The sequence below is a fragment of the Leucopleurus acutus genome (assembly GCF_964270905.1).
Source record: "Leucopleurus acutus genome assembly, chromosome: 8".
Lineage (NCBI taxonomy): Eukaryota > Metazoa > Chordata > Mammalia > Artiodactyla > Delphinidae > Leucopleurus > Leucopleurus acutus.
In genome coordinates, this window is record NC_139151.1 from 24,522,480 (window position 1) to 24,542,973 (window position 20,494).

Here is a 20,494-nt window from a genome sequence, read left to right on the forward strand (position 1 = left end):
CAGTCCTGTACAGCCCTAAAATGTTGGACAGAGGAAGAATTTATTTGGGGATAGCAGAGGAATCGCAATTTGGGGCATGCAAACTGTAGCAAGCTGCAGGCAAGTCTGCTGAGGATTTGGGGTAGGCTGTATTTGGGCAGGGAATGTAAAGAGGGGAGAGTTCAGTTTGAGTCTGTCAAAATCAATGGAGACCAGCTTTGAAAATTTCCAAATAAACTTCAAACCAGTGTGGGTCTGTGCTAGACCTATTCTGGGCAAGATCATCATTTGTATTCAAAGAGGAAGCCACTGATAGGTGAGATGCATTTGGACAGAACAGGTTCACATGAGGGGGCTGATCCAACAGGACCTCCACTTAAAGGGCTTAAATTTAAATTTATCTCTGTGTTCACATGCTTATAAGATTGAGAAGCTTTAAGTTTTCTGTTTCTTACTTTTTTGCTGTCATGACTTTTGATCTACACACACTTGTGTCTTCGTGTGTAACTCATATGGTTTGGAGATGAAAGAAAGACGGAGTTTTGGAAGGTACCTAAGAGTGCAGGAGGAAGGTAGAGGCATTTCTCAATTGATGACCCTTAGTACTAATATCTACCTTTCTCTTCTTTTTTCAAAAAGCATGAGATAGAATTCTGGTGAGGAGTGCATATAAACAGAGGTTCTTTACTTCACAAACAAAAGTGAGCCTCCTTTCTTCTTCAGAGTAATGCTACTTTCTCTCCTTTATATGCTTGAGCCCCAACCATGATGCCAGCAGCAACAACAGCTACATTCTGATGGAGAACTTGCTATCATTCAGGTACTTGACATGGGTCACTTCATTTGATCCCCAGAGGTAATCTATGAAGTAGGTACTATTATTATTCCCATTTAAAGATGAAGAAACTAAGGTTCAGAGAATTTAAAGATCATGCTCAAGGTCACACTGGAAAATGGTATAATCAGGATTGAAACACCCGGGTCTCTGTTAACTCGGTAGCCAGAAGTCAAAAATGCCTACAGCTTCAACAGCCCCAAAGCCCTGTTTGTTTATGAGCCCCAGTTGCTCGCTACATGCAGACTCTCCTTTAACTGAGCAGTAGACTGAACTGGCACACATGCAGCTTTGTTCTCTAAAAGGACAGAGCCCTACTTCAGGATGCTTCTGTACTCTTGCTTTTCCTCAGAGAAGTGCTCAGAGCTAACCTTCCTTTCCCATTTAAGAGCCATGGGGTCTGAAACAAATGAGGAACATAAAAAGAAATGCGAGCACCTAGAAGTTATAAAACAGGAGAGCTAATCTGGAGTTCTTGGGATTTGAAAGTCCAGTCTGAGGATTAGTAGATATCCTTCTTTGGCACTCTTAATTGCTGCTTGCCTTAAACCATTTTTCTGCTCAGAGCATGTCAATCTAAAAAGGTAAGAACTGGGAATATAAATGAAACTCAAGCCGATGATTGCAGCTCCCAGTTAATAATTATTATAAAAAGTAGGAGAGAGAAAATAATGAAACGATTGTTGGAGACAAGAGTTTTGTATAACATGTAGATCTCCATTATTTATCCATGAAAGTCCTATCCCCTTAACCTGCAGAGAGCTGGAATTTGGCCTTTGATGCCACAGGGATTCTTGCCAAGATTTAAGATAATGAACTTCCTCTCACTTGGTTGGTAGCCTAGCAGGAATTGTACAAGGGGGATTCCAACATTTTGTAGGAGGTTGTACTACATTCTTGGATGACCTTCCATTCAAAGAGAAGGAAGCTGGGACTTCCCTGGGGTCCAGTGGTTAAGACCCCGTGCTCCCAATGCAGGGGGCCCAGGTTTGATCCCTGGTCAGGGAACTAGATCCCATATGCCTGTGCAACTAAGAGTTTGCATGCCACAACTAAGAGCCTGCATGCCACAACTAAAAGATCCTACATACCGCCACTAAGACCCAGCTCAGCCAAATAAATAAATAAATATTTTTTTAAAAAGAGAGAGAAGGAAGCTGCTATTTATACATATACATCAGGGACTTCCCTGGTGGCGCAGTGGTTAGGAATCTGCCTGCCATTGCAGGAGACATGGATTTGATCCCTGGTCCACGAAGATCCCACATGCTGCGGAGCAACTAAGCCCGTGCACCATAACTATTGAGCCTGTGCTCTAGAGCCCGCATGCCACAACTACCGAAGCCCGCGCGCCTAGAGCACCGTGCTCTGCAACAAAGAGAAGCCACCACAATGAGAAACCCGTGCACCACAACGAAGAGTAGCCCCCACTCGCCGCAACTAGAGGAAGCCCGCGCACAGCAACGAAGACTCAATGCAGCCAAAAATAAATAAATAAATAAACATTTACATCAGCTAAAAAGAAGCAAAGGGTTTCAGAAAACAGAATTTTTAGAGCTAGAATGTGTGAAAGAATTTCAGTCTAAAATGGAAGCAGGGCTTCCCTGGTGGCACAGTGGTTGAGAGTCCGCCTGCCAATGCAGGCGACACGGGTTTGTGCCGCGGTCCGGGAAGATCCCACATGCCGCGGAGCGGCTAGGCCCGTGAGCCATGGCCGCTGAGCCTGCGCGTCCGGAACCTGTGCTCCGCAACGGGAGAGGCCACAACAGTGAGAGGCCCGTGTACCGCAAAAAAAATAAAAACAAAAATAATAAATAAAATGGAACCAGAGGATACATTGCATAAAATGGAAAATCTGACACATGTTCCCTGAGGAAGACAAAACTTAAGGACCGAGAAACTGATTTCCCATAAATGCCTGATTTACAGAAAACTGATAATAATATTGGAATTTTCTTAAATGACAGGGAATTGGTCAGGGATTGCCTCCTATCAACCTTGCAAAGTTTTGCTTATGGTTTCCAGAGGCATGAACAAAAATGATCCGGGTCAGGTTGGCCTCACAAAATAAGCTAACTGAGCTTTGTTTGTATGACTGGACTGGTTTTGTCTGCTCCGGAAATTTTCAAAGCTGGTCTCCATTTGTGTGGTTTTTTAAAACATCTTTATTGGAGTATAATTGCTTTACAATGGTGTGTTAGTTTCTGCTTTATAACAAAGTGAATCAGCTATACATATATATATTTCCCCATATCTCCTCCCTGTTGCGTCTCCCTCCCACCCTCCCTATTCCCCCCTCAGGTGGTCGCAAAGCTCCGAGCTGATCTCCCTGTGCTATGCAGCTGCTTCCCACTAGCTATCTATTTTCCATTTGGTAGTGTATATAAGTCTGTTTTAACAGACTCGAATTGAACTTTCCCCTCTTTACATTCCCTGCCCAAATACAGCCTATCTCAAACCCTCAGCAGACTTGCCTGCAGCTCGCTACAGCTTGTGTGTCCCAAATTGCAAGTCCTCTGCTATTGCTAAATAAACTCATCTCTCGATCTTGCCTCAGTTTACCGTTTTATTTAGGTTGACAAGAGAAACTTAGAGATCTTCTAGCTCAGAGTTTCTCTCTACTTCAGCACTTCTGACATCTTGGGCTGAATAATTCTTTGCTGTGGGGCCTCTCCTGTGAACTGTAGGATGTTTAGTGGCATCCTACTAGATGCCAGTATTTCTCCTCCACTAAACTGTGACAATCAAAACTATCTCCAGAAATTGCCAAATGTTCCATGAGGAGCAAATTGACCTCAGCTGAGAACCATCTCCTTAAAGGCGAGGAATCCAAAATCAAAGTAGCCGCCATCTCCGAGAATAGACAAACTGTATGGCCTTGGCCACTTGGTCACTCCTTATTTCTGAACAAATTCAGGCTGGGTCTGTTCTTAGCTGATATGCCAGCTCTGTACCCCTAGAAACATACCTCCAATGTGGCATAACCAGACTAGGCTGGTGTGAGCTCCCTGAGACTGGGACCATACCTGCTCACCTGTGTATCCCCACTTCCTGGCACAACGTGAGTACTCAGAAACTGAAAGAAGAAATGAATGTGTGGTTTTAAGCCACAAGATGCAATGCTGGATTTGACCTTTGCAGGAAAACAGATGCAGAATAAATTCAAGAACACCTTGAAAAATTAACTTGTTGACTTTATCAAGGCATTTGATAACATCCATGAGCTCCGGCTTCAGTTCCAACAGCTGTTCTACAGGTTTGGCTGCCCTAGAAGTTCTCAGATAGTCTGAGGTTACTCTATGACAGAGGTTTGTTTGGCTCATCATGTCAGAATTGCAGATGTTATCAGTAGAGTAAATTGGGGTTGGAAAAATGGCCTTATTTTGCTCAGCATATTCTGTGTACCATGTTTAAGAATGTAACTGAGACCCTAAAGCCAGCATTTTGAGACTCTGGCCTCTAATCCTGTAGGACACTTTTCTAACTCATTACACTACGAGTACCTGCAGGAGTCCTCCAGGAAATTCTCTGTAACCACAGAAGACTAGTAATGGCTAACGATGAGGAATTACTAAGTGCTAAACACCATTCTAAAGTGTTTTACAACTATTAATTCATTTAATCCTCGCAGCACCACTATCAGATGAGGAGTGTTGTTGTTGCGTTTTTGTCTTTTTTTTCATTATTCCAAGAAAGAAACTAAGGTACAGAACAGAAACGTTAAGCAACTTGCCCAAAGTTGTACAGCTTTTAAGAGAGAGAACCAGAATTTGGACTTGTTTAGTATTCATGTGCTTAACCATTATGCTTTGCTACCTCAGACATGCTATATTGAGTCAATATTGTAAATATTCAGTGTCTCAATTTCTGTAATAATCTTCACTAAAAATCCTATATATGTAATTTTCTACCTTGGTATATTGAAAATCAATCCATAACTGTGTGCATGGAGGGTATGGAATGTTTAAAGCAAGGTTCCTGTCTTCAGAGAGTTTACCACCTAATTGAAGAAATTACATTAGTAAAATAAAAATACAAAGCAATGTAGTGGAGAAAATAGGATTAGAGATCAGACCATATGAGTGTCAGTAGCCAGTGTCACCTTTTATTATTCCTGTGACTTGAGTAAGGTACTTAACTGAGACTCAGTTTTTTCATCTGCAAAGTGGGAATGAAAATCCCTACCTATTTCACAAGTTTGTTCTAAGGATCAAATGAGAGAAGATATTTTTAAAATATATTGAAAACTGAAAAAATGAGTAATTTTGTTCAAATATAAAATAGTATCAAAAGAGTGTATAAAAATGTATTGGAGAAGTTCAGAAGTGGGAAATATTATTGTGGGAAGCATCGTCTTTGAATTCAGTTCAGTAAATATGAGTCAATCTCTTATATGCTGATGCTATGCAAGGTGCTCAGGATACAAAGTAGAATACTTTGCTTTCTTAGTTATTTTAGAATTTGGTCCACTTCCAGGGTTTTATTCATGTGTCTGTGAATCCCTGGTTTCCTAGATCAGAGTGGGGATTAGAATGTGTGAGAGGGTAGGGGAGGAAGGGTAGAAGTCGAGTGATAAAGTAAAAGTGGAGAGAATGTAAACAACTTTGATATGAAATAAAATGTATAATACCAGAGGTGCATAAAAAATACTGTGGTAATTAATTATTCCTGCAAGAATTGGAGAAGGACTAACAGAGAGGTTGATATAGGAACTGGACTCCGAAGGATGAGCTGACATTTTCCAGAAGAAGAGGAGAAAGGGCAAAGATCAGGAGCAGAGACACAGAGTCCTCAGAAGTGCACAGCATTTTAAAGGACTGTGTGTAGGGAGCTTGGAGCATGGGGATTAAAGCTAGTTGGGGAAGAAAGGCTTAAATCAAAAATTGGAAAAGGATTTTGACACTATTTTGCTGCACAGAGGTGTTTGGGCCTCATCCTCTAGGCCAGGTATGGGAAATAGGCTTCATCTGTTATGATGACGTTATGGCACAGAATATTCTTTGGAGGAAGATTCGGAGTCCAAGACTGACCCCTGACTGAGGATCTGTGTGTGCTCTGAGCCGCAGAAGGATTTACCTCTCTTAGCCATATAATATCTCCATGTGTTGGAAACATCCTTAATATGTTAGGTGAATAGGGGTGGCCTTGAAGCAGAAGATCTGTGCAGAAATATAACCAAAGGATGTTATATTCACGGTCTCTTGGTAGAAACCCTTCCCGCCTAGAGAGGTTCTTCTCTTCACCTGAGTGTTCAGTTCATGTACTTGGCATTTCATTATAAATTCATTATAAAGGAATGTGATCCAGGAGGCCAAAAAGAATGTACTCTGGTCTACATAGAGGAAATCTGAAGTTTATTTGAATGTTAAAATGGTTGGGAGACAATGATGCTTACTATTCTCTTAAATGTATCTACTCTGCACCAACTACCAAAACTGCAGGTTTGGGAAGAATGGGCTTATAAGGTTCATGGCTAATTGTTATTAGCACAAATAAAGACTTGGAGAGACAGTAGGTAGGACACAAAAGAGAACACCTCGATGCACTGTAGAGAGAAAAGTGTAACTGTAACTGATCTGATTTTTCAAATGATTAGTTTCTAGTTTTATTACCTCCAATTGGTATATCCCTATAGTTATATCGTGCTTCTAATATTTGTTTACTTCTGAATTTAACATAAGTGTGTTAAATTATATCCAATAACCAATAAATTATCATTGGATTATTTTTCTTATTACTAAATCTCCTCTGTATGTATTCAATTACAGCTTACCCATAGAACTGAAAATGACAAGTCAATGAAATTTGGGCAGGGCTTCTGTAAGAAATAACTGACCTAGATCTTGAGAAAGAAAACAAACAGGTATAAAAATACTAGATTATGACGAATGCAAGGATTAAGAGAACCTAGGCTTTAGAATTGGACACACCTGTGTTGAGGAAATTAAAAAGCTGGAGCTTTAGAAATATTAGAGATTTGGCCTTAAGCATTCAAGATGAGATTAAATGTGATAGTGAACATCAAATAAAAGAGAAAAATTGGGGAAGAGAAGGATTCAAGCGGCAAGGACTGGGTAGAAAGTGAACTGAAAATAAAGCAATTGGAATGGGAAGTGGCCTTGTGCAGGGATGCAGGCAGGATGAGTTAAAGTGGAGTCATGAGTGGCAGACCCAGTTTGCCAGAGGAAATGCAAATGGAGTTTTGGCAAAAGGAAGTGGAGGTGTGGGAGTGGATAATTCCCCAAGGTTATAAAGACAAATTAAAACTTAAAAGTAGAGCAGTGATGGATTTAATGAAATCAAGATATAATTTGCTAGTAAAGAACTCTACATCATTCTCCTAAATCCTATAAAACTAGCAAAGGTTTAAAAAAAAATTATAAGGTCATGCTTTTCAGCGCCTTTTTTTCAGAATGATTAATCAGTTCCTTATGTGTATCTGGGAGGTTCCCATGCTACATGATTTCCGTGGATAGAAATACTTTTTTTTCCTAAATCCATCAAGTTTACAAATCTTAAGATCCACCGCAAGTTTCAGCTAACCGCCTCTTGAGAGAAAATAGGTACAGTGTTAAGAAATCTAAAATTACAGCCACTGGGGCCAGAGAGACAACATTCCCCACTCAAGAGAGGTCAATTTTTTTCTTATTTTCCAGGAACCTCCTTAAGATTTTTGTAGTGCTATGTAAATTTGTAGGAATCTTTTGCAGGGAGAGGCTCATACTGAAAGGAATTAATGTAGGTATGGAGAAGTTTGTGATCAGTTGCAAATTGCAAAAGCAACAAAACATTACAACTAGAGAAATAAATGTTAGGAAAATTTATTTGCTGTCCTTAGACTAGGACTTTTTTTTTTTTTTTTTTTTTTTTTTTTTTTTTGCGGCACGCGGGCCTCTCACTGCTGTGGCATCTCCTGCTGCGGAGCACAGGCTCCGGACGCGCAGGCTCAGCGGCCACGGCTCACGGGCCCAGCCGCTCCGCGGCACGTGGGATCCTCCCGGGCCGGGGCACGAACCCGTGTCCCCTGCATCGGCAGGTGGACTCTCAACCACTGCGCCACCAGGGAAGCCCTAGACTAGGACTTTTAAGCTTGGGACATTTTCGTGGGAACATGTTGGCTGGGGAAGTCCAGAAATAATATTACATTTTCTATTTTAAAATTAGCAGGCAAAAATATACAATTCACCTCTGGAAAATCAACCCATTGGCAGTGCATTTGTCCCCAAGCCAGCAGGCATGAGGGAGGGAAGTAGCATGCCTCCGTGGGATGCTTCACTGCTAGAGGATGAGTTTTTCCAAGGTAAGTCTATGCATTGAATTTCTTTGGAATTCTCAGTACTAAAGGAAAGCAAATAATAATTACAGTCTGTATTAAAGTGCTCAAAATGTATCAAACCCTGTACCTCATTTCTGAAGTCCCTCTTGTTTACCTTACCTGAAGAAGATGTGGTTACATGCTATTAACACAAATATTAAAGAATCATTTTCTTAAATTAATTTATTAATTTATTTATTTTTTGCTGTGTTGGGTCTTTGTTGCTCTGTGCAGGCTTTCTCTAGTTGTGGTGAGCGGGGGCTACTCTTCGTTGCGGTGCGCGGGCTTCTCATCGCGGTGGCTTCTCTTGTTGCGGAGAATGGGCTCTTAGGCGTGCGGGCTTCAGTAGTTGTAGCACATGGGCTCAGTAGTTGTGGTTCGTGGGCTCTAGAACACAGGGTCAGTAGTTGTAGTGCACAGACTTAGTTGCTCCGCGGCATGTGGGACCTTCTCAGACCAGAGCTCAAACCCATGTCCCCTGCATTGGCGGGTGGATTCGTAACCACTGCGCCACCAGGGAAGTCCCTAAAGAATCTTATATTTAAATATAATCTAAGCAAATATTCTTGGATCAAGGCCTGATAAATCTATGGAATGGTAATAATGTTTAATATTTAAACCCAGGTAAAAAGGAAAAGATATGTCTTTAGGAAATATATCTATAAAGTTTACTGTCCTTAATAGACTTTTATTGTTCCTGATTAGGACCTAAATGCACTGTGATGAAATCTGATCGTTGTTAAACAATTAACCTTGTACAATAGATAACAATAAAGACTAAAACAGGTTCCAAAAGTACTATATACACATGGACCTTATTATACAAGCATAGCTCACCTTGACATAGTTTATTCTATATAAAATAAGCCTAGCCATTTGAAAAGTGAAGTCTGAAATCATTCACTAGCTTCACCTTGAGGAACTAAATTCAATTTCCAAGGGCAATGATGTCACCTCAGCCCTATAGTTAGGACAGGTGGTGTGATCATTGAGAGACATCCAGCTGGTTGGTTAACTCCTTTCAGTAAGATGGTTACTGGCAGAGAACTTGCTTCAGAGAAAAGAGACCCAGAGGAAAACTTCTGTTCCGAAACAAAGGTTTTGCTAGTAGAGGAGAGCTACTTTTTATGAAATGAAAAAAAAAAAATGACTTGACCTCTCTGAAAATAAAAAAGAGAAGCAGAACAGGAATTTTTTTGACCTCAAGAGTAGTGAGTCAAATAGTAGTATTAATTTCGGAATCAAAGTAACTTTGAATAATTTAAAGTCCCGTGATACTGATGTTAAGAGTGGTTATCTCTGGGAAGAAGGACTCCAGGTGATTTTACCTCTTTTGTTATATTTTCCTGTATTTACCATATATTGCTTTTGTAGTCAGCAAAAGACTTTATTTAAGGAGGAAGAAAAAACTATGAACAGCTTGAAAGGGAAAACAGAAATCAAAGAGATTTCATTATAATTTGCTTTAAAGACAGATTTATGTAGTTTTCTTTTCTTTTTGCCCTGCCTTATATTTTGGCGTTGCTTGATTATTTTATTTGTGGATGTAGGAAATAAATTATTTCAGGGACAGGAGAAAAATAATTTTTTTCACTAAAACATTGATGAATGTTTTCCCTGAAGAATTCCTTAGTTACAGATCTTTCATGCTCAAGACTAGTTCTTTTGCTGGCTATGCGAACTTAATAGCACCAACTTACAAATAAAAGAGAGTAGAGAAAATTCAGAGCAGATATCAAAAACCCCTTCAGCACCTGTCCTAACATAATTGGTATATTATAAGTACGTCTCACTTACATTCACTCAGATACCGATATACCTCACTTTCCCTGTCATTGAAGAGTTAAAATTACAATTTTTTTTTTTTTTTTTTTTTTTTTTTTTTGCTGTATGTGGCCTCTCCCGTTGCGGAGCACAGGCTCCGGACGCACAGGCTCAGCGGCCATGGCTCACGGGCCTAGCCGCTCCGCGGCATGTGGGATCTTCCCGGACTGGGGCACGAACCCGTGTCCCCTGCATCGGCAGGCGGACTCTCAACCACTGTGCCACCAGGGAAACCCCTAAAATTACAATTTTTAATGACAAATAATTTTAATTAACCAAAGAAAGTGCACCATTTTATGTAACTCAGAAGGATAGATTTCTGTAAACCAAAAAGTTCTTCAGCAATTTAAATAATCCCATAACTTATTTCTCATGTCAGATTTTATTTTTTTAATGAACATTTCTTAAAAAAATACACAATCTACTCATATTTATTGTAACATGAATATGATAAAATATATCTGTTACCATCCAAATAGGTATGTTAATAAATTGGATGCTAAACTTTTGGCAGTAATGTGCAACTAAGTACAACTAAGAACTCACATGTTATTTACAGACTTTCATATCTTTTACAATCCCCTGAGGTAAACATAATTGGAAACATTATAGCTACCTAGTGACACAAAAGATTCACTAGAAACCATGATTAAAATTTACTGTTAGGGGGGAAAATGTGCTTTTATGTTCTTAAGACATTTTGGAAGGTCAACTTTGAAAATGTGTGATTTGAAAAAGTGTGAAAATGAAAAGGAAACTTCCATTACAGGCTTGTAAAAGTCAAACTATCTTAAAGACATAATCAAAGTTAATGTCATAACATTTATGGTGATATGATCTAAAAATTATAAGGGATTATGTTTCTTCAAGCAGAGCCTTCAACAACTCAAAATATTATTAGACTGTAAAATCTTATGCAAAAAAATGACGTATATTCTCCTTTTAGTTTTAGATGATTTGGATGGAAAACTGGCTCAGGAACAGTCTCCAAGCTCATTGGATGCCAGAACACCTCTCAACTATGGATCAAGAACACAGTTCAGTCGTTTTTACTCCAGTGGGAATAAACACCGTAATATCACAGCAAGGCACAAAAATTGCTGTAATGAAACTTCTAATATGTCTATCTATGACATCCTAAGACCAGGAACCCCTAAGGAAGGTTTTAAAACCTTTTCTCCTAGAACAAGGACAATCTGTGATATGTACAAGACAAGGGAACCCAGAGTCTTAAAAGAAGATTATGTGCAAAAGAATATTTTTGGTAGTATTTCTTTGTATTTTGACAGCAGACAACAATCAGCCTCACCAGCTACAGGGTATTTCACAGCAAGAAGCTTACCTTTTTCAGCCACAACTCAGATCAAGACTGGGTTTATACCACCAAGCCACCAACAGAGCCCAAAGAGAACTCCTTTATCATCTATCATATGGAATAGATCAGATTCCTCTAGTGATAGGCAGAACCAGGAAGAGTTCCTGAGGGCACCATCACCAATGGAAATTGACCTTGCTGACCAGTATATGTATCCCAGGTGTTTTCAGGAGGATAGGAGATATGAATTTTACCATCCACAGAGTGTTCACCGAAGTGTTGGTTTAAATGCCCCCATGAATAATGCAATGAGTGCTGACCCATTTGAGAACTCAGAGAATATGCTGTTCTACCATGAAGATAACCCATTTACTGGGTCTTTCCTTAGCAATACCTTTGGATGGAGCAGGGAACAGAGATTTAGACCAAGTCCTTTTGGGGGCCAACAGGAAAAACATTCTTCCTGGTCTGACTTTCATCAAAGCAGGAAACCATTCACTTCTTCTGACAGAGACTTTGAAATGATCTCCATTGAAGCAAATAGTGCATTTTTAGCTGGTCATTGTCATAGTGTTCCTTCTCAACACTGGGGGTCATTTTCTCCTAGGTACAGGACAAATATTTCCAGAAACCAAGAGAAGCCACATCCCTCACAGTTTGATTCTCAGGCATCCACACTGGAGAGCATGGAGGTGTCACAAGTTAAAAGGAACCAGTCTACTTATTTTAGTGCACCAAATGTTTGCCCCATGCCTGGTTCAAGCTATCACATCAAATCTGATGGGTTAGAATGTCAACAGGACAGTTCTCCTATGGAACTACATATAAACAAAGAACCTTACTCATTTGAAATTGCTCAAACTCTAGCATCCTCATTCAAAACTACCTTCCCACAGATTCCTGATGACAGAGGGAATCCTCAGAGTCCCAACTTTCAGAATCCCACAGTCACTTTGCAGAAAATTAAGCCTGCTTCTCTTCCAATCAGAAACTATACAGAAGTCACTGGGACCAACAGTGATTCAGTTGATTCTCCACCTCTGACTGAAAGCCAACCCAATATCTTGGTCACGGAAGTGAATAATGAGAAAGACTTGAATGGATCTGTTTTGGAAAAAGACAAACAACTAAACAAGATAGACCAGACAACCATGACAGGTGAAATACCCCAACTTGTTTCACAGACAGTAATTTCTAACCCTTTACCTGATTTTCAAAATTTCCTCTCTCAGGACTCAGCCAAGAGCAACAGATTTGTTTTTAATGCATCTACGACGATAAGTTCAAAAAGTTTGCCTGGAGAGATTTCCAGGAGAGATATCTCCAAAATTCATAAAGCCAATGAACTAAAAAAAGATAAGAGTTATACTGGGAACAGAAAACTTGGCTCAGCAACTTCCCTTCCTTTCATTCAGGAAAGCAAAACAACATCACCTTCTCTCAGCCCAAATCAAGGTTTTCACCAGGAATTAACAGTAAGAAATAAAGATATTTCAAACATTATTAAAAATAACCACGGGAGTCCTGAATGTACTGATAATCAAAATGCACAGTCTTCAGAAAAGCCTGCTGTTTTAGATACCAAGGAAGAACAATGTACCACAACTTATTCTACCAACTGTAGCAAGTCACCTGCCGACCACAATGTGCCATGTGATTCTTTAGATCTGTCATCAGGTACACTACCAGATTCCTTACCATCAAATGATTCTTGCCTTGATGCTCTGGTGATTCCTTCTACTGCAGGGTTCTCCTGGAAATGTCCTTCAAGCAAAGATCTGTCTCTGGGAGAAAGAGAAGAAAAAGACAATGATTGCAAGAACCAAAATAGTCAATTTTCCCTAAGCCTCTCAGAAAACCAAAAGAGTAATGTTAATTGTATGCCTGTACATAATGAAGTGGTTGATGTTGTCAAATGCCATTCACATCCTCCTTTCAGGGATGGAAAGGGAAAAGGAAAAATAAGACGACGTATATCCTATACCGAAAAATTAAGCAAAACGGAAAGTAGATCAATACCCACAAGTGACAGCAGTAACCTCATTGAGGGAACTGAAAGCAATTCCAAGCCTCCTGAGCTTCACACAATTTATTGTACCTTACCAAGAAAATCAGCCAGTTTTCTCATCAATAACAGGAAGTCTGAAAGTAAGAAAATGCCTTCTTCGTTTAGGAATGAGCAACTTGCATTCCAAATCAAAAATGATGTGGAAGATCCAGTAGGGAAGTACACGTCAAACAAATTCAGTCCCAGTTCTTGTGAGTCAGAGAGCAAATATTCCGGAGTAGTTTCAGACTCAGTCTCAATACCACCTGAAGCCACAGAGGAGATGACAAATATGACAAACATTGGATCTGCTTCTGTTAGAAAAGGACCACTTCAAGTCCTCATCAAGAGGGCTGTGTCATGTCCCTCAGGGGTGCCATATGCCTCAACTGGAAGAGATGAAAGAAAAGAAGGTTTAGTCTCAGATACAGATGCTTCTATTATAACACTAAAGCCTTGGGAGAGACTCATTAACCCTCTGGGAAGTGACTCATCTGTTCGGGAGTGTTCTTTAAGCAAAAGACACCACCAGAAGGAATACTTTCAGGAATGCACTGAAAAGAATGGTAGAATTTCTGCCTCCAGGACAGGTATATTTTCCCATCCAAATGAACACCCTTTACCTTTTTCTGCAGATTTGTCAGGCAAAGAAAGTGGGAAAACATTACATAAATTTAAGACTACTAGCATGTTTTCTGTTTCTGGTGATGAAGATAATGTGAAATGTCTTGAGGTGATTTCAATATACTATACTCTACCAAGGAAACACAGAAAAAAGTTCTGTAACCTTCTTCAAAAGTATACACAAAATATCAATTCACTTACAGAATCAACTAAAGTGGGGACTGAAATATCTCCTAATGCTTTAGAAAAAGACAAACTAAATTGTTCTACACACGAGCAGTCAGGAACACCTTCATCTAAAGATCTAAAGATGCAGGTCAGCTCTGCTCAGGAGAACAGCCATCTTTCTCACACCACTGAAAATATGACTGGTTTACAATTACCAAGTTTTAGGTCCTCAGAGCCTACATTACAGGAAATTGCTTCTATTGAAGCAGATGTTTCTCTTCATAAAGGAGAAACTAAATCTAGAGAGGTTTCCCCACACAACTTAGCTAAAACACCTTTATGTGATTCACAAAGCAAGAAAGAGAAAGGGGGAAAATTGCGAAGTGAAACCCTGTATACTTCACTAATGCTTCAGGGAAAAAAAGTTACAAGAGAGAAATCTGAAAATTGTCAGCAATCCATTAAATCAGGTAACAGTGATTTTTCTAACCTCCCAGCTCATTCAGAAGAGAATGTTGAAAATTCACAAATTATTAGAAGTTCTGGGGAGTGTACAAGTAGTGCTATAACCATTACAGCTACTGGAAGTCTTCAGAAAGATATAACAGGTATAGCTACAGATGATAGCTCCAATGGATTGCAGCCTGGGGAAGTAAGAGGGGGAATTAGAAAAGATTTCCCAAAAAACCCTGATAAACCACTTTCTGACTCAGAAAGCCAAGTCTTTGCTCTTACTCCAGCCTTGCATAAACTACAGCTTGATGAGAAGACTTGTTCAAGTGAACAAGATTTAGACAGTTTACAGTCTGAACCCAGAGAACTACCTCAAAGAAGTCAGGAGGTCAATATGACAGAGAGCAAGGCTAAAGATGAAATGCAGGAGTTGGCATGGAATCAACCTTCACTTCTTGAAGGAAGTAATAAAAGTAAAAAAAGCTTGGATGACCTAGAAAAAGGGGAAAACAGATCTTCAGTTAAACACAGATTGGCAGTTATGTCCAAAGCAAGCAGAAAATTTCCAGCTGAAGATTTATACCCCAGAAGACATGTAACTACTATCTTTCCTCAAAGTGGGAACAATTCTGGCTTTAGCACCTTATCCCCTGGCACACCAGAGTGCAACCCACACTCCCCTGTGCCTACGTTGAAGTCCACAGAATCCACAGATGAAAGCAGGTTAAGTAATGATGGAGTAAATGTAGAGAAATCCGAGGACCCTCTCCAGGTTACTGCAATAACCAACAGAGAAACTTCTACACACTTAAGCAATCAGAAGTCTAGCAATATTTCACAGCCACATCAAAATGAGTTTAAAAAAATCTCAGAATCACAACTAAAGTATGAGAATTCTAAGGATGTAACAGTAGCTCAGATTTTGGAAGGAGAGTCAGAAGCCCTGGCCCAACCCTCATTGATCAGCCTCAGGGAAGCAGATTTCCCTGACCATCAGAGGGGGCTGAACCCTCCTTTTCAATTGGAGCCTGCAGAGAAATCTACAGTAAGCATGCCACTGGCCAGTTTTCAGCAACAACAAAGGAGTGCTTCATCTCTGGAGTGGGAACCTGAGCCACACCCCTATCATTCAAAGAGTTTAAAAAGCATCAATGTGCACGGTGCTCTACTACGAAAAAGTCATCCTCCAAAATTCAGAGAGCGTCATTTTTCTGAAAGTACTTCTATTGACAATGCCCTGAGTCAACTGACCCTTGGGAATGAATTCTCTAACAACAGTGGGTACAGTCGAAGATTCAAATCTTTTTCTGAACTACCCTCCTGTGATGAAAATGAAAGTTGGGCTTTGTACAACAGCGGGCCAAAAATGGGTCCTAGGTCTGCAACATCTATATCCAGACCTATTGACTATGGGATATTTGGGAAAGAACAACAACTGGCTTTCTTGGAGAATGTAAAGAGGTCACTCACACAAGGAAGATTATGGAAACCAAGTTTTCTTAAGAACCCTGGCTTCCTGAAAGATGATGTAGTTAACCCTCCTAACCCAACAGAGTCATCAAGTTCTAATTCTCCTAGTAATCAGATGCCAAAAGATGGCTTATCTCTAAGTGCACCACTTAATATCTATGAAGATGATCCAGTAGACTCAGATTGTGACACAGACACAACCACGGATGACGAATACTACCTGGATGAAAATGACAAAGAGTCAGAACTGTGAAGCTTTTTCTATAAAATGTATAACCTTTTCACCAAAAGTTTGTAATGTAGGGCTTCCCTGGTGGCACAGTGGTTGAGAGTCCGCCTGCCGATGCAGGGGACACGGGTTCGTGCCCCGGTCCGGGAAGATCCCACATGCCGTGGAGTGGCTGGGCCTGTGAGCCATGGCCGCTGAGCCTGCGTGTCCAGAGCCTGTGCTCCGCAACGGGAGAGACCACAACAGTGAAAGGCCCGCGAACTGCAAAAAAAAAAAAAAAAAAAAAGTTTGTAATGTAAATAAAGTGCAAATATGTATGTCTACGGAAAGGACAGACATTAGAAAAAAAAATATCTAGTCTGGGCAGTTCCTGCTCTGAAACAAACCAAATTCTCTTTTTTCCCCCTCCACACCCTATATATAGACTTCCTGAATTCTAGAGCAATGAATTCTTGTTTAGAGGGATTCTCTGCTGTTTTCTTCCCCTGTATATATCCTTGGCCTTCTGCCACTCAGCCCAAACTTAATCTCTAATTCACTGTCCAGTTTTGGTTTTCTGCTCTATTTTCCCCCTAACTTTCTTATACCTTTCATGGTGATTTACAACTTTAATATCCCAGCACAACAGCAAAACTCTGTCTTGCCTCTTCCATACCTTATATTCATGGCATTTAATAAAATGTAGGGTGATAACAATGGAGTAAGTATTATTATCCTGTCTGACTCATCAACATTTAGGAGGTTTAGAGTTTGGGTTTTTTGGGGTTTTTTTCTTTTGAGCAAAGATAAGGCCATATCTATAAGGACATCCTGTTTTATCCATAGCGGAGCCAGGGAAACACATATTTGAAGTGCTTGAGATAGTAGGTGAAGAGGTAAATCCCTAGTAAGCCAAAGAACATTAGTACTTCTAGGAATTCCTTTGAAATAGTTTCTAGGATGGTACAGAAGGTGGCTTTGCCACAGAATTTCTGCTTAGGAAGGGAACATAACTGAGGGGTAGAGATAAGCAGACATCCCTTCATGAGACTGACATCCTTACTGCAGCTCTCTCTGCAACTGTTCCTTTTTTCTTCCATTTCTCCAGAACCATCCATTTAAATTTTTTCTTTATTTGCAGGATTGAACACTTTTTTCCATGTGAGACATTTTAGTTGCAAATGGTAGCCTTGGTCAAGTCCCTAAAGTACTACCAAGTCAGATCTGACACCTTGGGGTTCACAGGCTTCTTTGCCAGATCATTTACCAGACCCTTGGAAATTAGAAGGCAGAACTTCTAAGGGCTCGTCACTATGATTCCTTCAATAATTTATCTAGACTAAATAACTTGTCACACCCACTGATAACTTGGCTTTCCTAACTCTTTATTTGCCATGCGGAATTTTTGGGGTTTTCTCTCCTCCTAATCTGCATAAAGACCAATAAACAGGTGGCAGTGAAGCTAATCTGCTAGAACTACAGAAATCATGCCATCCTGGATCTTAGTACTGTGAGGGTCAGCATGAATGGATTTCATCTTGTTTGGTTTATATTTGCTTCCTGGCCTCATTTTAGTTTCCATTTTTCTCACCTAGTTTGTTTCATCCATATAAATTAAGGATAATGATAGGTGTTGGGGAAGTATGCAGAAATTTGGAACTGATAGAAATGCAAGAAAGGACTATATTATTATTATCCTCCTAACCATTGCCTTGCCTAGAAGCAAAATGCCAGAGCTAGTTTGCATTGTTCCCATGAAACTCAAAACTAAGGAAAATGAGGTAATTACATGAAAGCTATTTCTTCAATCTATAAATTGTCTTAAATTTCAAGCTCTGGCCAATCCTGACCTCAAAGAGACTGACAGTAGAATTCTAAATCAACTGTTCTAAACGTTTCCATTTAAATTTGTATGGTGAAGAATAAATAACAGTTTATTCTTTGTTTCATGTATGTTTGTAAATTCTACCTTCCTTTTTCTATTTATCTGATAATTTAAATAAAATTCATAAACCATGACCTATGTTTTCTATTTAATTTTAAAATATTCGAAGTTAATATTTTAATATTAAGATTCTTGGTTTTTTAAATGATCATTTACCAATCTATTTCAGTAAATATTCTGAGTCTACATGTATGTTACAAAAGGTGAGATGAAGTTAGCTTATTTTTCACTGAATTTAGCCTATATCAACAATTAGGTAAATTAAAGTCAGGCTAAACAACTACTTTGGGACCCTGCTTCTCTGTACTAGAATCTACCATCTGAATTCAAAGGTCATTGATGGCCAATGCTCATTGCACTATTTGTAATATTTGCTTGTTGGTCTGGCTCAAAAGTCAAGCAAACAGAAAATTCATGAAAATAGCACCTTCTATAATTTTATACCTTTATAAAACACTTCATTAAAGAAGTATAGCAAATGTCTATGTATTTTAACATACAAACTGCTGCTTTTTAATATTCATTTTTGGTATAGCTATAATAATTTATAGTAGTCATTTTTATACTCATAACTCGTTTTCTAAAATATATAATCATCATTAAAGTAAATAGTCACATAAATGGAGTAAATAATGAAGAAATCAATATTAATAAGTACCTGGTAAATTATTAACTTGTTTAAATGATAGACTTCTATAGCCATAAATTTTACATGTAAAGTCCATTTAAAATAGGGCTTAGGGGCTCCCCTGGTGGCGCAGTGGTTAAGAGTCCGCCTGCCGATGCAGGGGAAGTGGGTTTGTGCCCCGGTCTGGGAGGATCCCACATGCCGCGGAGCGGCTGGGCCCGTGAGCCATGGCCGCTGAGTCTGCGCGTCCGGAGCCTGTGCTCCGCAACGGGAGAGGCCACAACGGTGAGAGGCCCGCGTAACGCAAAAATAAATAAATAAATAAAATTAAAAATAAAATAATAAAATAAAATAGGGCTTAATGAGATTATTTTAATTTTTAGAGACTTCCCTCTAAATAATTTACTCCCTTATATTGTAAATACATCGCTGTTAATAAAACTCCAACTGCTGCTAACAAGGTTTTGGCTGATGATAGGCTAATAAAATCTGCTTTGTGTAGGAGGTACATGTGTGCCTGTACTTGAGGTGGTGAAAGAAAGTCCACTTATGTTATGGTAAAGCTAGGTGTCAAACTGGAATATCCACATGTCCATAAAAGTAATATACTCCATTGAATACCAGAGGGTTAAAGAGGCCTTTTTGCTAAGAGTTTATTGTTAATAATAGTAATAATGCTTCAGAATAACCCATTTAAATGTACAGTGTAGATATGTAAATATTTTACTTTGAGTCTCTTTGTGACTGGCACTTCTGTGTTTCTGAAACATGTAATAAGCCTTAAGCACTTTTGTTTAAAATGTTGTCAAATAATCCTTTTATGTACTTGTTCTCAAACCTGTTCCCTAGATATGAAATGTGTTACAAGACAAGGTACAAATTTGAAACAATGCCTGTGTTGAAATAAATGATTTAAATAGATGCATTATTTGACTTGGTTTTTATTCCCATCCTCAAATGATTATTTTTAAGTGTGAAAGTTTCAGGAAGAATACAAAAAAGAAAACGGGGGGTGGAGTGTGGTGGACAAAAGTATTCAAATAAATCTTACTGGTGGCTATTGAATAAGATCAGCCATATGAGTGGTTTTAGAAAACAATGACTCCTTCTCTCTTCTCCTTCCATTTGTACCAAAAAGCAACCAACCATAAGTGGAGATCAATGTACTTGGCTGCAAAAGAGAGGAGGAATGAGGAGGGTCTGGCATTTCTCTCTGAGAGTTCTCACACTTATAAAGGAAGAGGAAGCCCCGTGGAGTTGGGCCATCTACTGCCCAGTAGCACTTATGAAAGATAAGCAGACCTTTCCAGTTGAAATGTAAGACATGCAATGTTAATTCCTGCTAAACAAATTAGTAGATTTGTACTAATCTTTTATCTTTTCTAGAAGAGGAACCCAAAGCCATCTCTCTACCAAGGACAGGAGAGTGTCATCATCTTGAATATGAGCAGTATTCTATTCAAAATATTTTTACTGTCCTTTATTAAAATTTAAAATACATTAGATCAGCTAGGATTTTTAGTTGTAGACAATATAATCCTCTCTAGGTGGTTCAAATAGAAAAAGATTTATTAAAGCATATATACTTTGCTCAGAAACACATTGGTAGGGCTCAGGGGATAAACATTACGCTGAAATTCTAGGTCCAATTCCTAAAACCATGCCATAGATTATTGGACTGCC

General features: G+C 39.3%; 1 protein-coding gene across 1 annotated transcript in view; it reads left to right on the plus strand.

Annotated features, from left to right (window-relative positions):
* The window catches only part of EXPH5 (exophilin 5), a 73,613-nt gene extending 56,709 nt beyond the window's left edge, over nt 1-16,904 (plus strand). The window contains exons 5-6 of the mRNA XM_082845740.1: nt 7,979-8,114; nt 10,900-16,904. Coding sequence (XP_082701866.1) covers nt 7,979-8,114; nt 10,900-16,283 — 5,520 coding nt within the window. The 3' untranslated portion in view covers nt 16,284-16,904. The remainder of the gene's footprint in view (nt 1-7,978; nt 8,115-10,899) is intronic.
* Nucleotides 16,905-20,494: the final 3,590 nt, after the last annotated feature.